We start from the raw sequence: 21,586 nt of genomic DNA on the forward strand, positions 1-21,586 counted from the left end.
TCTCTACAGGGTGACTTGTTTCTAGCTGATCTCTCTATAGGGTAACTTGTTTCTAGCTGAACTCTCTACAGAATGGGTTCATTGTAGCTGAACTTTCTACAAGGTACGTGACTTCTTCTAGCTGATCTCTCTATAGGGTGACCTGACTCTCTGTAGGGTGACTTTTATTTAGCTGAACTGTGATTTGTTTGTAGCTGAACACTTTACAGGGTAATTTATTTGCAACTGAACTATATGCAGGGTGATTTGTTTGTAGCTGAACTCTTTACAGGACGGTTTCTTTGTAGCTGAACTCTCTACAAGGTAACTTGCTTCTAGCTGATCTCTCTAGACGGTGACTTCTACTAGCTGATCTCTCTACAGGGTGATCTGTTCATAGCTGAACTCTCTACAGGGTGATTTGTTTGTAGCTGAAATCTCTTGTTTCAAACTGATCTCACTGTAGGGTAACTTGTTTGTAGCTGAACTCTCTACAGGATGGTTTCTTTGTAGCTGAACTCTCTACAAAGTACTTTTTTTTGTAGCTGAACTCTATATAGGGTGATTTGTTTGTACCTGAACTTTCTACTGGGTGATTTAGTTGATCTCTCCACAGGGTTTCTTTACAGCTGAGATCTCTACAGGGTGACTTCTTCTAACTGAGCTCTCTCTTGTTTCTAGCTGATCTCTCTACAGAGTAACTTGTTTGTATAGCTGAACTCTTTACAGGGTGGTTTTGTGGTTGCTGAACTCTCTACAGGGCTCCTTGTTTGCAGCTGATCTCTATAGGGTAATTTGTTTTTATAGATGAACTCCCTACAGGGTAGTTTCTTTGTAGCTGAACTCTCTCCACAGTGACTTGTTTGTAACTGAATTCTCTAGAGAACTCTCTATAGGGTGCATGACTTGTTTATAGCTGAACTCTCTTCAGTGTGACCTGTAATGTTCTGAATCACTCAGTGTTTATTCTAGGATTTCTCCTTTGGGGGGGAATCAGGAATTCAGGGGGTGACCAGATGAAAGTCTGTTACAGTTGAAATAGTTGCCAATCTGGTTAGGCATTTAAGGCTCATGAAGTGTTGATTTTTGTGAAGCCAGTGGTAGAGCTTGATGCGTGAGTGCACAGTAGTGATGACATAATGATGTAGATGCCTTCCAAGAAATAATTTAAAACTTAGGGTATTTGAAATTAAATACTAGGGCATTTTCATGGTTATGGCAAAACAAGACTTTAATATCAGGCTTTCTGATATTATACCTGGGGGGTAGTTGAGATGGCTGTGAATGCCATTTTGAAAGTAGAGATTTTACTGTAACAAAATTATATACACTTTTTGAGATGGAATTTAAGGACAATATTGAGAGTTAAGCATGCTTTTATCTATACTTGGGCTCTCAGATATCGAATAGCCATCACTATAATACACACTGAGAACACTTTAAAGTTACATATTAACCACTCTCAGATTGAATTTCAGAGCATTTTTGATAAGTCTAGTGTGCCATTGCTAAACCTAAGTATAGTGTAGTAGTCACTCATAATTTTAGGGGGTGAGTCTGAGATTTTAGTGGCAGAAATTTCCCCCTAACAGCCCTAGAATAAACACTGGAATCACTATAGCAATATATTAGTAGCTGAACTCTCTATAGGGTGACTTGCTTCTTGCTGAACTGTCTATAAGATTAACTGTTTGCAGCTGAACTCTCTACAGAATAACTTGTAATGTAGTAGAATTCTATAATGGAGTAAATAAATTAGCTGAATGCTCTATTAGGGCGACTGTTCTATTAGAGTATCTCGATCTCGCATTTGCTACACGGAGTTGGCTTTCGAATCATAACTCAGTAGTTTGTAATTCGATTCTTCTGTACTACTGCAAGGACTTTCTATATAGATTATTCCAGCTATACACCGATTTACAGCTCATTGCTCTAAGCGGTTTGCCTAGTAGGCGTAAAACTAACACTTTTTTATTCATAAAAATCGATCGCGTAATTGTGACACAGTATTTGTATTTGTATTTGTATTTGTATTTGTATTTTAAGGATAAAGGCTTATGCCTGTACATCCATAAACAAAATTAATTATTATTATGTACTTAGCTATTCTAATTACTATACAAAATCAAATAAGCAATTACTGTAGTGTCTGTCCAGCAGTGTTTTAAAATCATTGACAGAGGGAGAATCAACAATAGATTGAGGTAATGAATTCCAGTCATTGATTACTCTGTTACTATAAAAATTAGATCTTGTATACGAATTAGTGTGATGTTTGAATAATTTCCTTGTGTGACCTCTTGTTACAGTAGAAGTGGATGGGGTAAATAAATGATTTTCTATATCATAACTGCCTTTGAGAATTTGGTACAAATATATCAAATCACCCCTTCGTCTACGGTGTTGTAAAGATGGTATGTTTAGATGTCTTAATCTGTCGTGGTATGATAAATGGTTGATAGATGGAATCATTCTGGTTGCTTTACGCTGCATTCTTTCAAGTTTTTGATTGTCAAGTGTGTAAGAAGGTCCCCATATGACATTGTTATATTCAACAATTGGGCGGACAAGTGTTTTATATAGTTTTACCATGACATCAGAGTCCTTACACTCAAATGATTTACAGATGAGACCTAGAATCCGGTAGGCCTTTTTAACTACCATATCTGTGTGAAAGTGAAATTTTAATTTTGAGTCAATTTGTATGCCAAGATCTCGAATGTTATCCAATAGCTCCAGCTGGATTCCTGCTATAGTATAATTGCCGGTGTATGGAGCATTGCCAATATGTAAGACCTTGCATTTTAAAATATTAAAAGACACAGGTTGGGTTTTGTGTCATATCTCCGTGGTCTTTATCTCCATTCCTTTCAAACCACCAAAAGCTACTCTTACGATGGTTACTCCATCTACATAGCAACTTTCAACTCATTCCATGAAGCGGTTTACCCTGTAGGCGTGACAACAAATCGATCTTGTTTTACGCAATAATCGGTCATAGAGTAAGCCACCAATGTTCGACCACCATAGGTTCGGACGCAATTTTTCTTTAAACCTGCAAAGACAATTTCTGCTCTTGCTATGCCTTTGGAGAGGTCTAGTCCATAAACTCTTGCATGCAAAATTTCAGACCTGCAGCTTTCTTAGTCTGGCTGCAGGAACTGCAAAAGTGACCTGTCCAAAATGTTCTCAATTCTCGGGCGAAAATATGTGTTATCGGTCGAGTGTCACTGCTTGTAATGCTTGAAGCTGATCAAGTCTTTCTATGCTTGATATGAAAGAGCAATTCTTATACTCTCCAAATATATGCAGATATTTGGGTTAGTCCTTATTGGCTATGAATTATAAAGCTCCAAAGTCACCTCTGTCGTGCAATCTTAAATTCGGCCACATGTGAAGCTCGTGCAAATCAAATAGTTACCTATATCGAATTCAAAGCTATTTTAATGAACATTGAGAGCATCAGCTACCGTTCAATAGTAAATAGACACATGCACGATGACCACACCTTGATTTTTGTCCGGATAGCTACATTGCATTTAGGCTTCTCTGACAGTAGCAACCATGCACCCAGCACACATATACACAATCCAAATCCACTTAAATGGGGTTTTGACTTAAAAATGTCAAAAGTTTCTCTTCAAAATGTCCAGGACATTAGCCAGATCGAAATACTCTAATAGAGCAGTCAATTACTCTAATATAACGATCAGCCAATTTATTATCACATGTAATTCACATATAATAGTCTTATTGAAGCGAATATTCCTGGGCGTGGCCCTCACATTTTCTGACTGCTCCAATTGTAAAATAGGTGACTGTTCTATTAGAGTGTTTTGATCTGGCTAATGGCCTGGACATTTTGGAGAGAAAATATTGATATTGTTAAGATAGGAGTTAGTCAAAATCCCATTAAAGTAGATTTGGATTGTGTATGTGTGTGCTGGGTGCAGTATAGCTAGGCTGCTACTGCCAAAGAAACATAAATGCAATGTAGCTATTTGGGAATAAATCAAGATGCGGTCATTGTGCATGTGTCTATTTACTACTGAACGGTAGCTGATGCTCTCAATGTTCATAAAAATAGCTTTGAATTCGATATAGGTAACTATCAGCCCAAGAAGCCGGCGTGCAACACCCGTGAGTATATTGATGTTCTATACCATATGCGTATTTTGTACCATACGCGTATGGTACATACCATATGCGTATACGCGTACGGTACAACCATACGCGTATGGTACGGAAAATCGTACCATCTGAGTATAGGCTATAGCTAACCTGCTTTGTATATAATATCAAGCAGAAGGTTTTTACACTGTCGTACCTATTGACTATGCCGGATGGCACTCTGCTTTCATTTCTTTTTGGGGAAGAGGGAGTGGGAAGGGGCCCGGCTAGTCTCTTAGCAGTTTCTGTAATTCAGTCAAGATCGAGCTAGCTAGGTATATACCTCTATAGAGCAATCATATTTTGGTCTGATTAGCTATTCTATTCTCTAGAGCTGAGATGTATTTTGCTTTACTGTAATTAAGATATAATTTGCTTTACTGCATGATGCAAACCTACACTGTTAAAACTGAGGTGGTCATAGCACACTTAACCAGCAGCACACCCTTTGGGTGCAGGCACACTTTCAGGATATAGTGTGTGAAGCACACAAGACAAGCAGTGTGACTGTATATTGGTGTACATGGCATCCTTTATCATTTAGAGGTAGTAGGATGTATAGAAAAGCATCAATTTTTATGTGCTATGAATAAACTTATTTTGTGCTAAGCCATTACACAGACACACTACAATAAAATGTGTATTCGTGCATAATTATGTGGTATGCCCTAAATGTGCTGTACATAGCATGCACATGCACCTGTGGTGTATGTGATGTGTAGGAGATGATTGTCCACATTTGTCCATTAGTTAGCAAATATGAACCCATTTGTCCATTAGTTAGCAAATGTGAACCATCATCTCCTACACATCACATACTTCGCTGAAGTATGTGATGTGTGTGTGTGTGTGTGCATGATTTGCACAAAAACACATTTATTGTAGTGACAGTTCAAGCCGATGAACAAAGCCAGTATGTTTGTATCAATAAAGTAACCAATTTGCATCAACCAAGAGTAAAACTCTTGATTAACATTAACTCATAGAATTTCCATTAGATTAATCCAGTGAACAGTAGAGAGATGAAAAAGATAATCAGTGGGGGCCCATACATATCTTAAGGTAGCTTCAGCTGAGTGAAATTAAACCCACAATCAAACTCCAGGCTTGGTGATATAGGTTTATTATACATTTTGAAACAATGTTTCGGATTGGAAAGCAGTAAGTTGCTGACTGACTAATAGTGTTGTGTACTGTTTGTAGATTGTTGACATTCCATGAATGTTACACCAATTGTGAAACTGCAGATGATGTAATATTTCACAATAATACTATGATGAGTGGTTGACTTTGATAATGATAATAAAGCTGTCACATTCTACCCTTCCACTCCTGAATGCACAAGTGCTTTTTTTCTCCACAGTGGAAATGCTATATATTACTTTGAAAGTACACAAGCTGGTATACTATAGTAATGTATGTTCTTTAGAATAGTCAAGTTAATTATCTAGCTGTTGCATAGCAACCATATACACTGAAAACCCATTGTAAATTTTAATTTTTATTTCTTCTTCCACGCAGTACATTGTGGGTGCAATTGCTACACATATATTACTTCCTATTGGATTCATGATCCATTGTTTAATTGATATAATGAAAATTCAAAAATCAGGCCATTATTGCATAATGCTACTCCTCCTTCATACCTGTAATAGAGTTTATGATGTAATGTAATGATGTGACATGATGTAATAATTCATTATGCATATACTTGTAATATTAATATTGTGTGCAGTAGTTGTAAGAGTTATAGTTGTTATTTATATTGTGTGCTTTCAATTATTGATGAATAATATTATATACAGTGGTCTGTTCTGCTTATAAAAGATTTGCCCAAGAGCCTACACTTCCCTACAATTATAGAACAATACCCACAATATGTGATAGCAGCCATATTAATTAATTTGCATCCATTGGAAAATATAGCCAATTTTTTACAGTCACATATATGTATATTATTTCATTAAATATTTTATTCTATTGTTGTTACATAATCTATTGTTTAACTTTAATTTGTTAGTACACTATAGCTTCCACTTAAAAATGGATATTTATGCCTGATGGCACGCACTAAAGGAGTGTTGAACAATTTTAATCAGATGAGCTCGAGAAATACAATGTAATGATTGCTCAAACAGAGGAAGATCTGGAGAATTCTGATACAATAACATCGAGGGAGGTAGCAAAGAGATTTTACTGTAGAGAAAGCAATATTCCAGTTTGCAAATTAATGTAAATCTAGCTGTAGCATAGCATTATTAGCATAATTAATTGCATGTGCAACAAATTCTTTTTAAACTGAATCTTTGCTATTGAATGAGGCATGCACATTGCCTACTGAGGAAAACATAACATGGCAGAGATTTTATGGTGAGTTTATGAGTTCTAATGAATATTTCAGTAACGAATGTATGTATATATATATTATCTGGCATTGTTTAATTGTTAAGTGTGTTGTAACCACTCACTACTTACTGTGGATGGGACAATGTGTTTAGCTACTCTTATCTGAATGTATAGCTATACTCTTTAAAGTTAACAACATCCACGTTAATTTGTGCTGTAGGTCCAGTGTGATGAATGTGAGTGGTGGTACTACTTACAGTATGTACAAACAAGAAAAGTACGCAAACATAAATTGGATCCTCAAAAGAAGAAGAGTGTATATAACAGATAAAGATGCAAAGACAGTGAGGGGCCATGTTGCACAACTGATAACACTTACAAAGTTCATTTGTCAAGTTGTTAGCTTTGCACAAGCAGTGCAAAGCTAGAAATGTTTGTAAAGATAGCCCATTGTAGCTAGGTGATGGCAAGGCTAGAAGACACTGAGAAAAGGCATAATACGCATATGGTACGTACCATACGCGTATGCCTATACCGTACGCGTATGGTACGGAAAATCGTACCGTATATACGCGTACTGACAGGAAGAAAGAAAACGCAATTTTCGCACCTCCGTAGCTCTGTGCTGCCTTGATGAAACAATACGATTTTTGCTGTGGACACTCCCTCCATCTTCAGGACTCCACATTCCAAATTTGAGCGAAATCGCTTCAAGCGTTCCCGAGATATGCGACTTCAAAAATTGGCTTAGTTTCTTCGTTTTTTAACTTCTTATTTTTCTTCCTCTTTTCGCACACTTATAAAAACTGCTATAAAACGCGAACGCCTTATCCGATTGCCTTGACCTTTGTCACACAGAAGGGGGGTATATAGGCGCATCTCGGTACCAACTTTGGCTGGTATACGATAAGCAGGCAAAGAGTTATGAGCGATTATTCACGAAAAATAACACCAATATGTTGTCACGCCTACAGGGTAAACCGCGTATGGGAAGAAGCTGAAAATCGGTGGGTGAATAGGTTAACTATTGAACCTCAAACCTTTTGTGGTTTGAAAGAAATCGAGCTACAAACCAGGAAGATACAACGAAAAAACCAACAGTGTGTGACAGTTACGCAATCGAGATTAGCTAATAAAAAAACCACTGCTTGCCACGCCTACCAGATAAACCGCTTGGGGTAATGCTTTGAAAATCGTTGTACAGATGGAGTAATCATCTTAGAAAGGTTCAGCAATGGTGTAGAAGAATCAGACTTAAAGCCACTGAGTTATAACACGAAATCCAACTTGGTGTAGCAAGTGCAAGGTCGAGATACTCTAATAGAGCAGTCACCTTGAAGAGAATTCAAGAGATCAGCTAGAAACAAGTAACCTGTATAGAGATCAGCTGCAAACAAGTCACCCTGTAGAGAGATCAGCTACAAACAATTCACTCTGTAGAGAGATCAGCTAGAAGAAGTTACCTTGTAGGGAGTTCATACAATTATGGAAAGAGATACTTTGTAGAGTTCAGCTACAAAGAAACCACCATGTAGAGAGTTCAGCTACAAACAAATCGACCTGTAGAGAGATCAATAGAAGAAATTACCTTGTAGAGAGTTCAGCTACAAAGAAACCATCATGTAGAGAGTTCAGCTACAAACAAATCTCCCTGTAGAGAGATCAGCTAGAAGAAGTTACCTTGTAGAGAGTTCAGCTACAAAGAAACCATCATGTAGAGAGTTCAGCTGCAAACAAATCAGCTGTAGAGAGTTCAGCTACAAACAAATCTCTCTGTAGAGAGATCAGCTAGAAGAAGTTACCTTGTAGAGAGTTCAGCTGCAAACAAATCACCCTGTAGAAAGATCAGCTAGAAGAAGTCACCTGTATAGAGTTCGGTTACAAAGAAACCACCATGTAGAGAATTCAGCTACAAACTAGTGACCCTGCAGAGACATCAGCTAGAAGAAGTTACCTTGTAGAGAGTTCAGCTACAAAGAAACCATTCTGTAAAGAGCTCAGCTGCAAACAAATCACCGATACAGAATTCAGCTACAAACAAACCACCCTGTAGAGAGATCAGCTAAAAGAAGTTATCCTGTAGATAGTTCAGCTACAAACAAATCACCCTGTAGAGAGATCAGCTAGAAGAAGTTACCTTGTAGAGAGTTCAGCTACAAAGAAACCATCATTTAGAGAGTTCAGCTTCAAGCAAATCACCTGTAGAGAGTTCAGCTACAAACAAGTCTCCATGTAGAGAGATCAGCTAGAAGAAGTTACCTTGTAGAGAGTTCAGCTACAAACAAATCACCCTGTAGAAAGATCAGTTACAAAAAAACTACCATGTAGAGCGTTCAGCTACAAACTAGTGACCTTGTAGAGACATCAGCTAGAAAAGTTACCTTGTAGAGAGTTCAGCTACAAAGAAATCATTCTGTAAAGAGCTCAGCTGCAAACAAATCACCTGTACAGAATTCAGTTACAAACAAATCACCCTGTAGAGAGATCGATATATCAGCTAGAAGAAGTTACCTTGTAGATCATTCAGCTACAAACAATTCACCCTGTAGAGAGAGCATCTAGAAGAAGTCACCTTGTAGAGTGTTCAGTTAAAAGAAACCACCATGGAGATTTCTGTAATAAATATATGTATTATATATATATATATATATATATATATAATTTGTACATTTACTGATAAAATATTTAAAGTACATCTACTTCATCTTTTCTTCTTCCTGTGGTAAAGAAAAAAAGATAGGTTAAAAAGGTCCCAAAGCCAGCCATAGGCCGGCTTTAGGGTATACAAATACAAAAAGAAATGAAATCTAATACAAAACAGCCAAACTGTAAAAAAAGTGTGCGGCCCTCAAAAAGGCTATGGTGAAAAAGATGTGAAATCCAAGGTGGCGCCAAGAAATAGCTGTGATGGTAGGTTAATGGTAAAAATTTTAATAATGATGATTCAGGTGAATTTTGTATCAAGACCAAGCAGCACAAAAATTCACCTGAATTGTCGTTATTAAAAATTTTTTTACAGCTTGGCTATTTTGGATTAGATTTGATTTGCACGAGCTTCACAAGTGGCCGAATTTAAGATTGCACGACAGAGTGACTTTGGAGCTTTGTAATTCACAGTCAATAAGGACTAAGCCAAATATCTGCATATATTTGGAGAGTATAAGAGTTGCTCTTTCATATCAAGCATAGAAAGACTTGATCAGCTTCAAGCATTACAAGCAGTGCCACTCGACCGATAATACATATTTTTGTCCGAGAATTGAGAACATTTGGACAGGCCATTTGTACAGCTCCTGCAGCCAGACGAAGAAAGCTGCAGGTCTGAAATTTTGCATGCAAGAGTTTATGGACTAGACCTCTCCAAAGGCATAGCAAGAGCAGAAATTTTCTTTGCGGGTTTAAAGAAAAATCGCGTCCGAACCTACGGTGGTCGAACATTGGTGGCTTACTCTAACTCCTGAACCATTCATCGGATTTGCACCAAATGTGATGCTAGGATTCGCTTTTGGACTCCCTTTATGTGTGCTAAATTTCAAGGCGATTGGAGTACGCATTTGTGTTTTATAGCAATTTTTGCAAGTGTGCGAAAATACGAAGAAAAAAAAATACGAAGAAAATAAATCGAAACTTTGGCAGCTCGTATCTCGGAAATGGCTGGAGCGATTTCCTTCAAAGTTGGAATGTAGACTCCCCTGGCTGGTGGGCAACTCTGTAGCAAATGTGGTTCTAATCGGAGAAGGTATCACTGAGATAGAAAGGTGTGAAAATGACGTTTTCTTTCTTCCTGTCAATAATACTCACGGTGTGGCGTGCCGGCTTCTTGGGCCGCGCGACACACTACCATGTGTCTTGATTAACTGATGTAATTCACATGCAAGCGATAGCCATTAGCTTACTCAAAACATAAAGAAACTGTATTGAAGGGTATAAAATTAATTTAGCTACACCATACCAAAGTTGATTTGAGTTGTGTATCACTATCTGCAAGAGCTTAACTTTTGGTCAGTATATCATGAAGTCTTATAATTTACCTAGCGAGTAAATCTAAATAATGTCAGACCGTAAACCAGTTATTCAGTGACTAATAACAGACCTAGAAATTTATTGGCTTTGTGCATTGTTCCCTATTATTATAATAATAGTATTTAGTGGAAATGTAATAGACTATATCTAAACGGCTAAGGTGTGAAAACAGGATGTGACCCCCAATGGGTCAAGCTGAAGAAGTCATGAAATCAAAAGTTGTAGCCACAAATGGCTGCAATAATGCTAATGTCAATCATTGTTAATGACAAGTGATTTTCTTATTAATGACTGACATTGGCATCATTGTGGCCATTTATTGGTCACCACCTCTGATTTCACAACTCTTTTCACCCTGCAGGCCCTTTCTACAAATTGGCTGTTTTTAGCATAGACATCACTTCTTTTGTCCCAAAGCTGAAGTTAAGTCACCTGTGGTTCTAACTTATTTACTGTAGGCTGTTCTTTTCTAAGTCATGAAAAATGTAGCGGTTTTAAAGTCCACGTGCACTGTGAACAAGAGTGAGATCTCTTTCTCATACCATACATATATGAACATATTTGTACATCTACCATATATTCTTACCATTAATATGTTTTCTTCCCACCAAATGTCAGGTGTATAATATACAAAGAAATGTCCAAAGATTTTTTATGTCCTTATCCTTGCCACTATGTGGACCTCAAATCATTGGGTAATGCTGTCAAATGTAGTACTTGCAATTGTGATTTGTACATGTTATCACAATCCATGTGAGTGAGGAAGGTAGCTATACACATAGTGTTGCACTTTATTCTCACCTCCATGTTACAGCTGCTAGGCTGTATAGGAGCTTGGACTATACACTGTTGTCCATTACACTACAATACGACCAATGTAACTGCTACATTCGTACATAGGACACTTTTATTAATTTTTACAAGTAATGTGTTGCTGCATACATACATGTGCAAATTTAAACACCGTATAATATTACAGCATAATATTATTGTATGCATATAAGAAAAGGATAATATTTTTGACATACACGTGTATCAGGAAAAGTAAATTTAATTACAACTGGTATATGCAACAATTGCAATGTTTTAAACTAAAATTGCACATAATGATTGCACAAATATGTGTATAGTGCAGCTATACAATATAACGGCTATTTAGCTTGCCTATTAATAATTGTTCCCTCTCTGCTATCATGTCAGCATTTTCTTTAATAAGCCACAAACCAATGTTTAAATTTGTAAGAGTATTATTGTGATATAATGACTTCAAAATTGTGAGGATACCTCTTCCGCTCAATCTGTTGTTCAATATAGAAAGTTCCGTAAGAGTATTATTTTCCATCAGGAACTGTGTAATGTCACTTACTGTTTCGTCATCAATTTGATTGTTATTGATATGTAGACTCCGCAACTTGGTGTCTTTGTTGTTTCGCAATGCAACAAATAGTTTACTTGCTCCACTAGATGACATGTCATTCTTGTCTATGATCAATAGTTCAAGTGTTGAGTTGTTTGATAAGTCTAAACCATCTGTAAATTTATTATTTGCAATGTTCAACTTTGTTGTTTTACAAGAAGTTGCGATCTCACACACGATCTCTGATGATTGTGATGTCAGTGAGTTATTGCACAAGTTAATCTTATCAATTGTTATACTACTGTTGACTAGTGGCTGATGAAGTATCCTCAGCCCGGCATCTCCAATGTGACAAAGCAATGAATTAAGCGTCTTCAATTGCATATTAGGTGATCTAGACAGAAAAAGTGCAAGACAGTGTATATCACTAGGCAGTAATGGGGTCATTGTTTTATTATCCTCTTGAAGGTTAATTACTTTGCTACTGTGTATTTTATCAGTTATACTGTTACATGACTCCTGATCATCAGCTTCTTGAAAGCACTGGAACAACCTAAGGGATTTCCTGTCATCTTCTAGAAATTTGGTAGCAATCTTATTTGTGTTAAGGGAGAAAAAGGATGAAATAAAATTTTTACCATAAGAAGACAAGAATTTTTTGAAGCATGGACGCTGACCTCTTGTCAGACCTACATAAAGAGCAAAAGTGTTGGAGTAAAATTCGGAAAAGAAATTGGTTTTTATAAACTGTAACTCTTCATTAGGAGGAAGGCAAGTAATTTGATAAGCAGCAAGATATTCTTGTATTGAAAAATGTATGAAGTTCAGAGTTTTGGTTTTACCTATCAGTGTAGGATCCTGACTGTAATGCTCCACTGCTTGTAATAATCCAAACCCATTAATTGCACCAGGAAAAGTGTCTATTTCTGGACAATATTTTTTAATATCTTGCAAGGTGAACACTAGATCATTATTTTCCAAAGCCTTAAGACACAAGACTGACAGTTCTTGTATTATTTTTTTGTAAGGCTGAGGGAGACTGTTTAGATCAGTAAAATTGTTAGAAGAAGCATCATCTTTTACATGATCATCTTTTACAAGATGATGATGGATGGTATGACAGATGAAATGATTATATAATTCAGTAGAGTTGTTAGGAAGAGTAAATCCTTGTTTAAGTAGCCACAGCAACACAGTCATGATAAAGGGGATGAAACAAAGACTGCTAATGATGGGATGGTCTTCTAGGTAACTAAGAAGATGTTGCAATTTACCGGGCTGATCTTTGAGTGCAGTCTGAAAGAAAAGAATCTGGTCATCTTTACTAAATCCCAAAATGTCAACTTGACAAAGAGCGTTGTTACGAAGTGCAGTTGAAGCATGAGGGCGAGAAGAGACTATTACAGCAGACAAAGGCAATATTTTATGTTGAATAATATTTGCAATGAAACTACCTTTTCTTTTTTGGGCAGGAAGTTCATCATAACCATCAAGCAAAAATGTAACACTTTTCCCATTTGTTTTTGATATGATATTATCTGCATGGATTTTGCATGCCTCGGTAGATTCGGTACTAAAGTATTGGACAAGATCAGTCACAGAGGACATCTCTCTTACAGTTGGGTCTCGAAGAAGCAATAAAAACACTAACCGGCTTTTAATTAATTGCTTGTCTCTTGCCCATTCATAAGCAATTTGTCTCAACAGGACAGTTTTCCCTAATCCAGGAGCACCTTCAATCAACACAGTTCGCTGCTGTTCCTTGTCAGGATTTTCCAGTGGAGCTAGGATATCAGCAAGGTTATGTGTGCATTTGCGTTCTTGAAGACATTCAGTAAGAGCCTTTGAGTCTTGATCATCTAGGTTAAATTGGTCACCATTGCCTCTAGTTGCCGCAACAATGTTATCAACTTTTCCAGTAGCTTTTTGTTTAGCTAAGGCAAAAATTTGGTGTTGCGTTGGTTGATTTTTGTGGTGGATTAAGGCTAATGTCGTATATTCCTTAGGCTGTTCTGGTGGCCAAGCATCATGTTCTACAGTAAACCTGGTGGCAATATAACGTTCTTTGAAATTGCAAGAAAATTCATGGCTTACTGTATCTCCTACAATTTAAAATGTTATATAAAGTACATACTCAATAATATTATCAATTTATGCATTCTTACCTACAGTATTGATGGCATCATCCAGAGTACCCCATGTTGGTGAGGTGCCCTTTTCTAGCCATTTCCTCAGCATGGCAGCACACCTATTCTCAATTCTGTTGGGATGATTTTCAGTGATGTTAGCAATCTCAAAATGCTCCAGTCCTAGTTCAGCTCCAATAGCCTCCCAGTGTACTGCGTACTGGTACACAACATTTATGTGCATATCACACCAATCTGGAGTATCATCTCCTGTTAATATAGTTGTTTGCAGTTGTGCCATAATACAAACAATTCCATATACGTACCATTAATTTCATAAGCTTACTTTGTTTTCCATGTGGTATAACCGTGGCATACTGACTTGATAATGCCATATTATCTTTGATCTATTTTGCAGAACAATGTCAATAAAAGGCATGCCTTACAATTGCACTTAAACATGTTACACAAGGAACTAGCTAACCTTTAAATTTTAGTGACATTAATGGCAAATACATACATGCATTTGTGTTTTTAGTGTGAATCTTATATGCTATGTTTCATAACACATGGCTATCCATATAGCTATTAATGAAAAGCTATAATGGTGTCAAAGTTTTGTTGGTCATTGTGATACTTTACAATTCTTATAGCTACTGTATAGGAAACTATTATGAAGCTAGTGTCATAGATAGCTATTATGCTAGTGTGAAGAAGAACAACGAACAATGTGTAACAATCTCCCAGAAAACATAGTCAACCAGCTATCTTTGAATGATTTTAAAGAATTATTTCTACCTATTTATTGTAAATTTAGTATTAATTAAGTAATTATTTTGTATCTGTGTGTCATGCTCTGTAGAGTTTCTACACAGTAATAAATGGCGATCGAGATTAGCTAACAAATAAATGATTACTTGCCATGCTTTGAGAACAATTTGAAAATTGGTATACAGATGGAGTAATCATCTTAGAAAAGCCCTTCAATGGTGTTGTAATGATGTAACTATGTAGTGATGTAATACATATCTAAACCAAAACAGCCAAGCTGTAAAAAAGAGTGTGGCCCCCAAAAAGGCCATGCAGGGTGAAAAAAGATGTGAAATCCAAGGTGGTGGCCAAGAAATGGCTGTGATGGTAGGTTAATGGCAAAAAGGTTGATTACAGCAATTCAGGTGAATTTGTGTTGCCTCCTCCACTAGGATTCAGCACCAAATTCACCCGAATTGTCGTAATTTAAAACTTTTGTCATTAACCTACCATCACAGCCATTTCTCGGCCGCCACCTATGATTTCACATCTTTTTTCACCCTGGCCTTTTTGGGGGCTGCACTCTTTTTTACAGCTTGGCTGTTTTGGTTTCGATGTTGCTTCTTTTTGTATTGCAAGCCACAAAGCTGGCCATAAACTGGCTTTGGTGATACCTTTAAACTTGTTTTTTCTTTATTGCAGGAATTGTGGAACAAAGGAAGTAATTGTGTGTATAGATTTTGTCTGATTTCTGATTAAACATTTGTATATTTAACACTGAATGATTATCACTTACTGTAGTTAATAAGGTGACTTCTTACATAACTGAACTGTAGCTGCAAATCTCATTGCTTGTAGCTGAACTCTTTTCAGAGTGATTTGTTTCTAGCTGAACTCTCTACAGGATGATTTGTTTCTAGCTGAACTCTCTACAGGGTGATTTGTTTGCAGCTGAACTCTCTACATGGTGGTTTCTTTGTAGCTGAACTCTCCGCAAGGTTACTTCTTCTAGGTGATCTCTCTACAGGGCGACTTGTTTCTAGCTGATCTCTCTACAGGATTATTTGTTTCTAGCTGAACTCTCTAGAGGATATTTGTTTACATATGAACTCTCTATATTGTAGTTGCTTTGTAGCTGAACTCACTACAAGGATACTTCTTCTAGCTGATCTCTCTACAGGATGATTTGTTTCTAGCTGAACTCTCTACAGGGTGATTTGATTGCATCTGAACTCTCTACAAGGTGATTTGTTTGCATCTGAACTCTCTACACCATGAAAAAATATTATGTAGTGCATATAGTCAACTATATCAACTATATGCACACCATATGTGAACCAGTGTACATGTTGGTCACATACACACCTGAGCAAATGTTGTATTTGAGACAGTACGCATATGTATCACATACAGTTATTGAATGTGATTCAACACTTGTAATCAGACTATATTTCATATTCATCACGTATTCAGTACTATTTGAATATTGAATAAATACGATTTGCATGTGAAGTACATATGTGGCTGGATTTTGGAAAAACGATCCAAATCGCACATTAGAAGTTTCTAGATAAACGGTTTTAAAGAATTCAAGCCAGCATAACTCTTCAAGGATAGCAAGCACGCATATGAAACTTACACTAAAGATGCATTAAACTTTAGTGTAAGTTTACACAAACATCTTTAGTTGTTGATCTGTTGCCTATCTAACCAATGAAATCCCTACAAGTGCAAATTATATTCATATGGCAATATGTGACAGTGAGCCTTTTCTATGTTGCATTAATTTTCTTTAACATGATTCATTATTGAAGGAATTCATTAGCTCATACTGTGCATATAATAATTATCTTCAATGCAAACCCTTCAATTTTTCTTCAAGTGATCACTGTTTACTATAAAATAAATTAAATCCAAACCTGGCCGTCTGCTTTATTAGAATACTTCAAATTACTGTTATCGTATATCAGAAACAATTGTACTTAAAATCAGTTGCTCTGAATTGCCTTCTTTAGTGGTCAGCTACTTACTTATTCAGGTAATGAAATCCTTACAACTGTTAAGTATATTCATACCACTCAATGAGACAGGTATGACATATTTGGTTTCTTAAATGTTATTCATTATTAAAGCAAATTCATTGGTCCATATGATGTATATAGCACTTTACTAAGTGTCTATACACACAAACATTCTGAAGGTGTTATATACATCAATGAAATCCATGAAGACTGTATTTACATACTCTAATAGAACATTCAATGATTGCAAAATTGTTTCCATATGTACCACAGGAAGAAGAAAAAATGAAGCAGATTTAAATACTTTAACTAATTCTGATTTTATCGGTAAAATAATGTACAAATTATATACATTTATTACATGTCAATTATTCTCTACAGATAACTTGTTTGCAGCTGATCTCTCTACTGGGTTACTTGAAATCTAGCTGAACTCTCTACAGGGTGATTTTGTCTGTAGCTGAACTCTCTACAAGGTGATTTGTTTCTAGCTGATTTCTCTACAGGGTGACTTGTTTCTAGCTGATCTCTCCTGTTTTCAAGCCGATCTCTCTACAGGGTAACTTGTTTACAGCAGTAGCTGAGCTCTTTACATGATGGTTTCTTTGTAGCTGAACTCTCTAAATGATAACTTCTCCTAGCTGATCTTTAATTTGTTTGTAGCTGAATTCTCTACAGGGTGATTTATTTGCAGTCTCTACAAGGTGACTTCTTCTAGAGTTGATGTGTACAAATACTACTTTCTCCCACGAACAATTATTCAATGGAACTCCCTTCAAATTCCTAACATCGACATAATAGATCTCGAAGCATTTAAGAATGCTGTAAGTAATATAATATGCGATTGTAATGCTCATTAGCGTGTTGCCCCTAGTAGGCTTTTCTAATTAACAATAATAATAATAGCATTAAAAAATTCGTAGGCATAGAATGCGTACGTTTGTTGCCCTCAAAAATGGCGGATGCATTATTTTGATGATGTAATAAAGTGCCACGCCTTGCTGTGCACATGGTCTATAAGAGAAAACTGTTGCTATTGTTCCGGCAGTCATGTGATTAAAAATAAAACTTAGACAAAAAAAAGGTCCTCAAAGGAAAAAAAAAAGAAAACCACAAAATGCCTTGAGCGGTAATCAAACCTGGGACCTCCAGTGCTTGAGCCCAGAGTCCTACCCATTGTGCTACGTGGCTCCCAGCTACCTAACTCCCTTAGTTTCTACCTTATATGTCTTCGAGTGGAGTAACTTCTATATAATATATATTGAAGGTGAAGAAGAAACTAAAGCTGAACCCGACCCTAACCCTAACACTAGAGCTACTTTTCGCGTACCCTAAAGTCGAATGCTCAGGCCAACCTACTATACGCGTTCCCTAAAGTCGAATACTCGGGGCAACCTACTAGACATGTGCCCTAAAGTCGAATACTCGGGGCATAGCATACAACAAGTGTCAGGGGCGTAGCTAGCCAGAAGGTGATGGAGGGGCAGGCAAGCCCCCACAAGATACTCAAAAATCATTCATAATTGTAAAAAAAAGGCTAATGACCCAATGGTGGGCTAGCCAACATACGGTGTTGTATTATTACAGCTTACATAGCTACGTAACTATTTTGCTTATCGCTTATCAATGGAGGTATATTCGTCGATCATCGCACGTGTCACAACTGTACTCCAACAAATTCATCCACAATCCGGTATAGCTACATTGTTATTTTTAGTGTAAATACAAGTAGCCACAGCCTGTGCTGCAGTCCTAGCACACTGCGGAGAGGATTACGTGTTCACTCACTTCAACCGACGAAATTCAAATGCCACGTATTGCACGAAATCCCATTTTAACACCTGTCTTGCTCAAGCAGAACTTGTAACCTTGTCACTGCTCCACCTGATGACAAAGTAAAAAAAAATAGACTGGCATGCCACTGCAGTACTGCACTGCCATACGAAGATCCAGTGTGATCAACTCGAGAAAATAATCTTGCCGGGTGCATTGAACACTTCATCACCTCGTAGGCAGTAGGTTCGTAGCGTCATCTGCATGGTCTCCTTTGTCACTTGTGAGTTGCGACTCCTGCGAGGTCACTTCGAGCGGGTCATTCTTTAGGTTCAAAAAATGCTCTATCACGTGAGAAATCTATAGAAGTGTGTCTGTAATATTTTCATTCGGTGGATTCACGAACGAGTTGAATGTTGTGTGCGCATTCACTAACACCAACCCCTGGCGATACCGCGTAGTAGCGCACATAATTTATAGTCGTTTGCGAGTCGGTTTAATACTGGTAAGCTTGTAATGGAGGTTTTTAAAAAAATCTGGTGATGGGGGGGCAAATTCCCCCCCCCCCCCCTTGCCCCCCCTTAGCTACGCCTCTGGTTGTGTGGGGTTTTCGCAGATCCGGTCACCAATAGTATGGGTCTGAATTTACCGAAATAAATTATGAGATTACTACTTCTATGCTAAAGACAACGAAGCCATTTTTTGCCAACAGTAGCTAATGAATACAGGTATAATACACTGTATGTGACCGAATTTTGGGAAACCGTCTATATACGCACAATAGTACTTTTGTAATAAAATGCATTTAAAACTATGGATAAAAAACGTAATGAAGCTCCAGAAAAAAATTACGCAAGTTTTTATCTCCTCACTGGTGGGCGAATTAAGCCTCCAATGGATAAATCATGGTTATCATTGAGCTCGCCTGTTCATAGCGAGTACACAAATCTTTGTTCATCTCTATACACGAAAGAATTTCAAAGTTACAGACGTTTGTTTACGTTTCGGTCACGAAAGAATTTACCGAAGATCGTTTTTCAGTGAATTTGCCTTCCTTCTCGAACACAGAAGCATGGCTGGGGAAAAACTATACCTTGGTGGATGCACAAGTTCATGGCGAACACAATGAGCGAAGGTTCAATTCCGTACGTCGTTTTATTAGTAAGTTATGATGGTTTATGTAAGCGCCTGTAGATTCTTTTCTCGATAGCTTCTGTACATATCAATTTATTTGCTCGTCCGACTGTCTAGTGCTGTATTTCCAACGCTGCTTAACTTAGGAAGCTGAAACTTAGCTAGTCCATTCCTCTGTCCCTGTACAAAACATAGAACAAATAAAATCCATTTTAAAAATTGTGCGGATATCGACGGTTTTATAAAATTAGGTCAAATATGTACAATTTTGAAAGAAATTGGAAATTGTTCACTGGTAGTAAAAATCAAACTTCAAAAACTTATGGTTTTGTCCGTTGTACGAACGTAGAATATATCGGACCTATTCTATTCATTGCAACTCTTAAGCTATATATTAATTATGCATGGCTGATTATTGTACGATAATTACTGCATAATGTAACCTACCTTTTGGTACAATAACCTAAGCTGCAAGATTTCTAGAAAGTGAGTAGCAGCTACCGAACATCATGTTGTCCGTTTGACTCTTAGCTACCCCAGGCCAAAAAGTTGGTGGTTCGAACTTCCGATCCATAATAGCTATACCGTTTCGTGAATTTTTGCAAGCATTTTAATCGAAATGATATAAAAGAAAAGGGTGAACTTCGAAGGTGCATAGCTATCTCGGTATTTTCTGCGCAGATGAAAGGTGCATTCCCACCCCGAATGCATGTAATTTCCAAGATAAGTTCCGTTAAATAGATAGATTTATCAATTTTGTCAAAGACATGGGTACACAAAAGGCAATGCCTGGAAGGGTACTCCCCACACCAAACATACAAATATACGTACACACATAAACAATAACAACAGGAGATTCCATTAAGGAACTATACTGTGGCAGATGCATGACAACGGCGCTTTTTTGGTTCATTCGTGCATAATACGCGCTTAATTGCCTGTCGCCTTGGACGCACAGCACGCTTCCTTGCATTGTGTCTTATTGTGAACTTGATAGTATAGCCACGAATATATTTATATATATATAGCCATAGACTATAAATACAGTGACTCTATAGTTTGAATACTTAACTGTATGAATATTGGACTTACTGTATGATTATTGGAAGGAATCGATCTGAAGCGAGTAGCTACTGACAACCAGCAACAAACAATTGTAATGATGTTTTGCATATACAAGCAAAAGCTGCGCGGTGATAACCTTTATACGCACATACCTGCCACTAACACGCATGCGTAAATTGCAGCGTGATAGCAGCTATGTTATGAACCGCAGCGTGCGGGATACCTCATACGCGTATAGGAACCTTGTATAGGTATATGCGTATCAGCGAGTTCGTCAGGTGCACTGTTAAAAATAAAGAGTAACCACCACTCTGAGAGTTCCCAGTGTAGGGAGGATTTAACACCCCATGGGGAGTAACCAACACTCTGAAAAGAATAACCATTACTCTGAAGAGTAAGCGACACCACCTTCAGAGCAAGTGTTACTCCCCAGTTACTCCTTTAGAGTAATGGTTACTCTTCAGGGGTGTTAAATCCTCCCTACACTGGGAACTCCTTGAGAGTTGTGGTTACTCTTCATTTTAACAGTGTGGAGAGGGGTACTTTCTCTCTTTTAGTGTTCTCCTGCTGTGGTGGAATGGGACGGGTAGTTTACAAACGACTTGCTACGCTTATTTCCGCGCAACGCAGTCATCCTTTTGCACCTATCAATGTGTTGCCCCACCACTCCCTCGGGCGTAAGTGGGGCTTTACAGGGGGAATTGTAAACTACCTTATTAGCTTTACAGGGGGGGAATTGTAACTACCCTTTAGTGCAATTGTATACAAACTCACTTTTATTGTTGTACAACCATGTACACCTGTAACATTGCACTATAAAGCTAATAATTGAATTGAAATTG

The 21,586-nt window shown here is 37.4% G+C and overlaps 1 protein-coding gene across 1 annotated transcript; it reads right to left on the reverse strand.

Moving 5' to 3' along the window:
• Positions 1-11,484: 11,484 nt before the first annotated feature.
• LOC136247094 (NACHT, LRR and PYD domains-containing protein 3-like) lies at positions 11,485-20,838 on the reverse strand. The gene is made up of 4 exons (XM_066038712.1): positions 20,772-20,838; positions 14,348-14,408; positions 14,041-14,271; positions 11,485-13,977 (listed from the first exon to the last, which is right to left on the reverse strand). Exons 2-4 carry the CDS (start codon positions 14,394-14,396, stop codon positions 11,654-11,656), a joined length of 2,604 nt encoding a protein of 867 aa, XP_065894784.1. The 5' UTR covers positions 14,397-14,408; positions 20,772-20,838; the 3' UTR covers positions 11,485-11,653.
• Positions 20,839-21,586: the final 748 nt, after the last annotated feature.

The sequence above is a fragment of the Dysidea avara genome, chromosome 2, assembly GCF_963678975.1.
Source record: "Dysidea avara chromosome 2, odDysAvar1.4, whole genome shotgun sequence".
Lineage (NCBI taxonomy): Eukaryota > Metazoa > Porifera > Demospongiae > Dictyoceratida > Dysideidae > Dysidea > Dysidea avara.

Excerpts from the sequence above, each read along its gene's own strand:
- LOC136247094 (XM_066038712.1), bottom strand. The coding sequence starts at position 14,396 with ATGGCATTATCAAGTCAGTATGCCACGGTTATACCACATGGAAAACAA. Across the intron at positions 14,272-14,347 it reads TATACCACATGGAAAACAAA|GAGATGATACTCCAGATTGG; the intron begins GTAAGCTTATGA and ends CTATATTAACAG. Across the intron at positions 13,978-14,040 it reads TGATGCCATCAATACTGTAG|GAGATACAGTAAGCCATGAA; the intron begins GTAAGAATGCAT and ends TTTAAATTGTAG.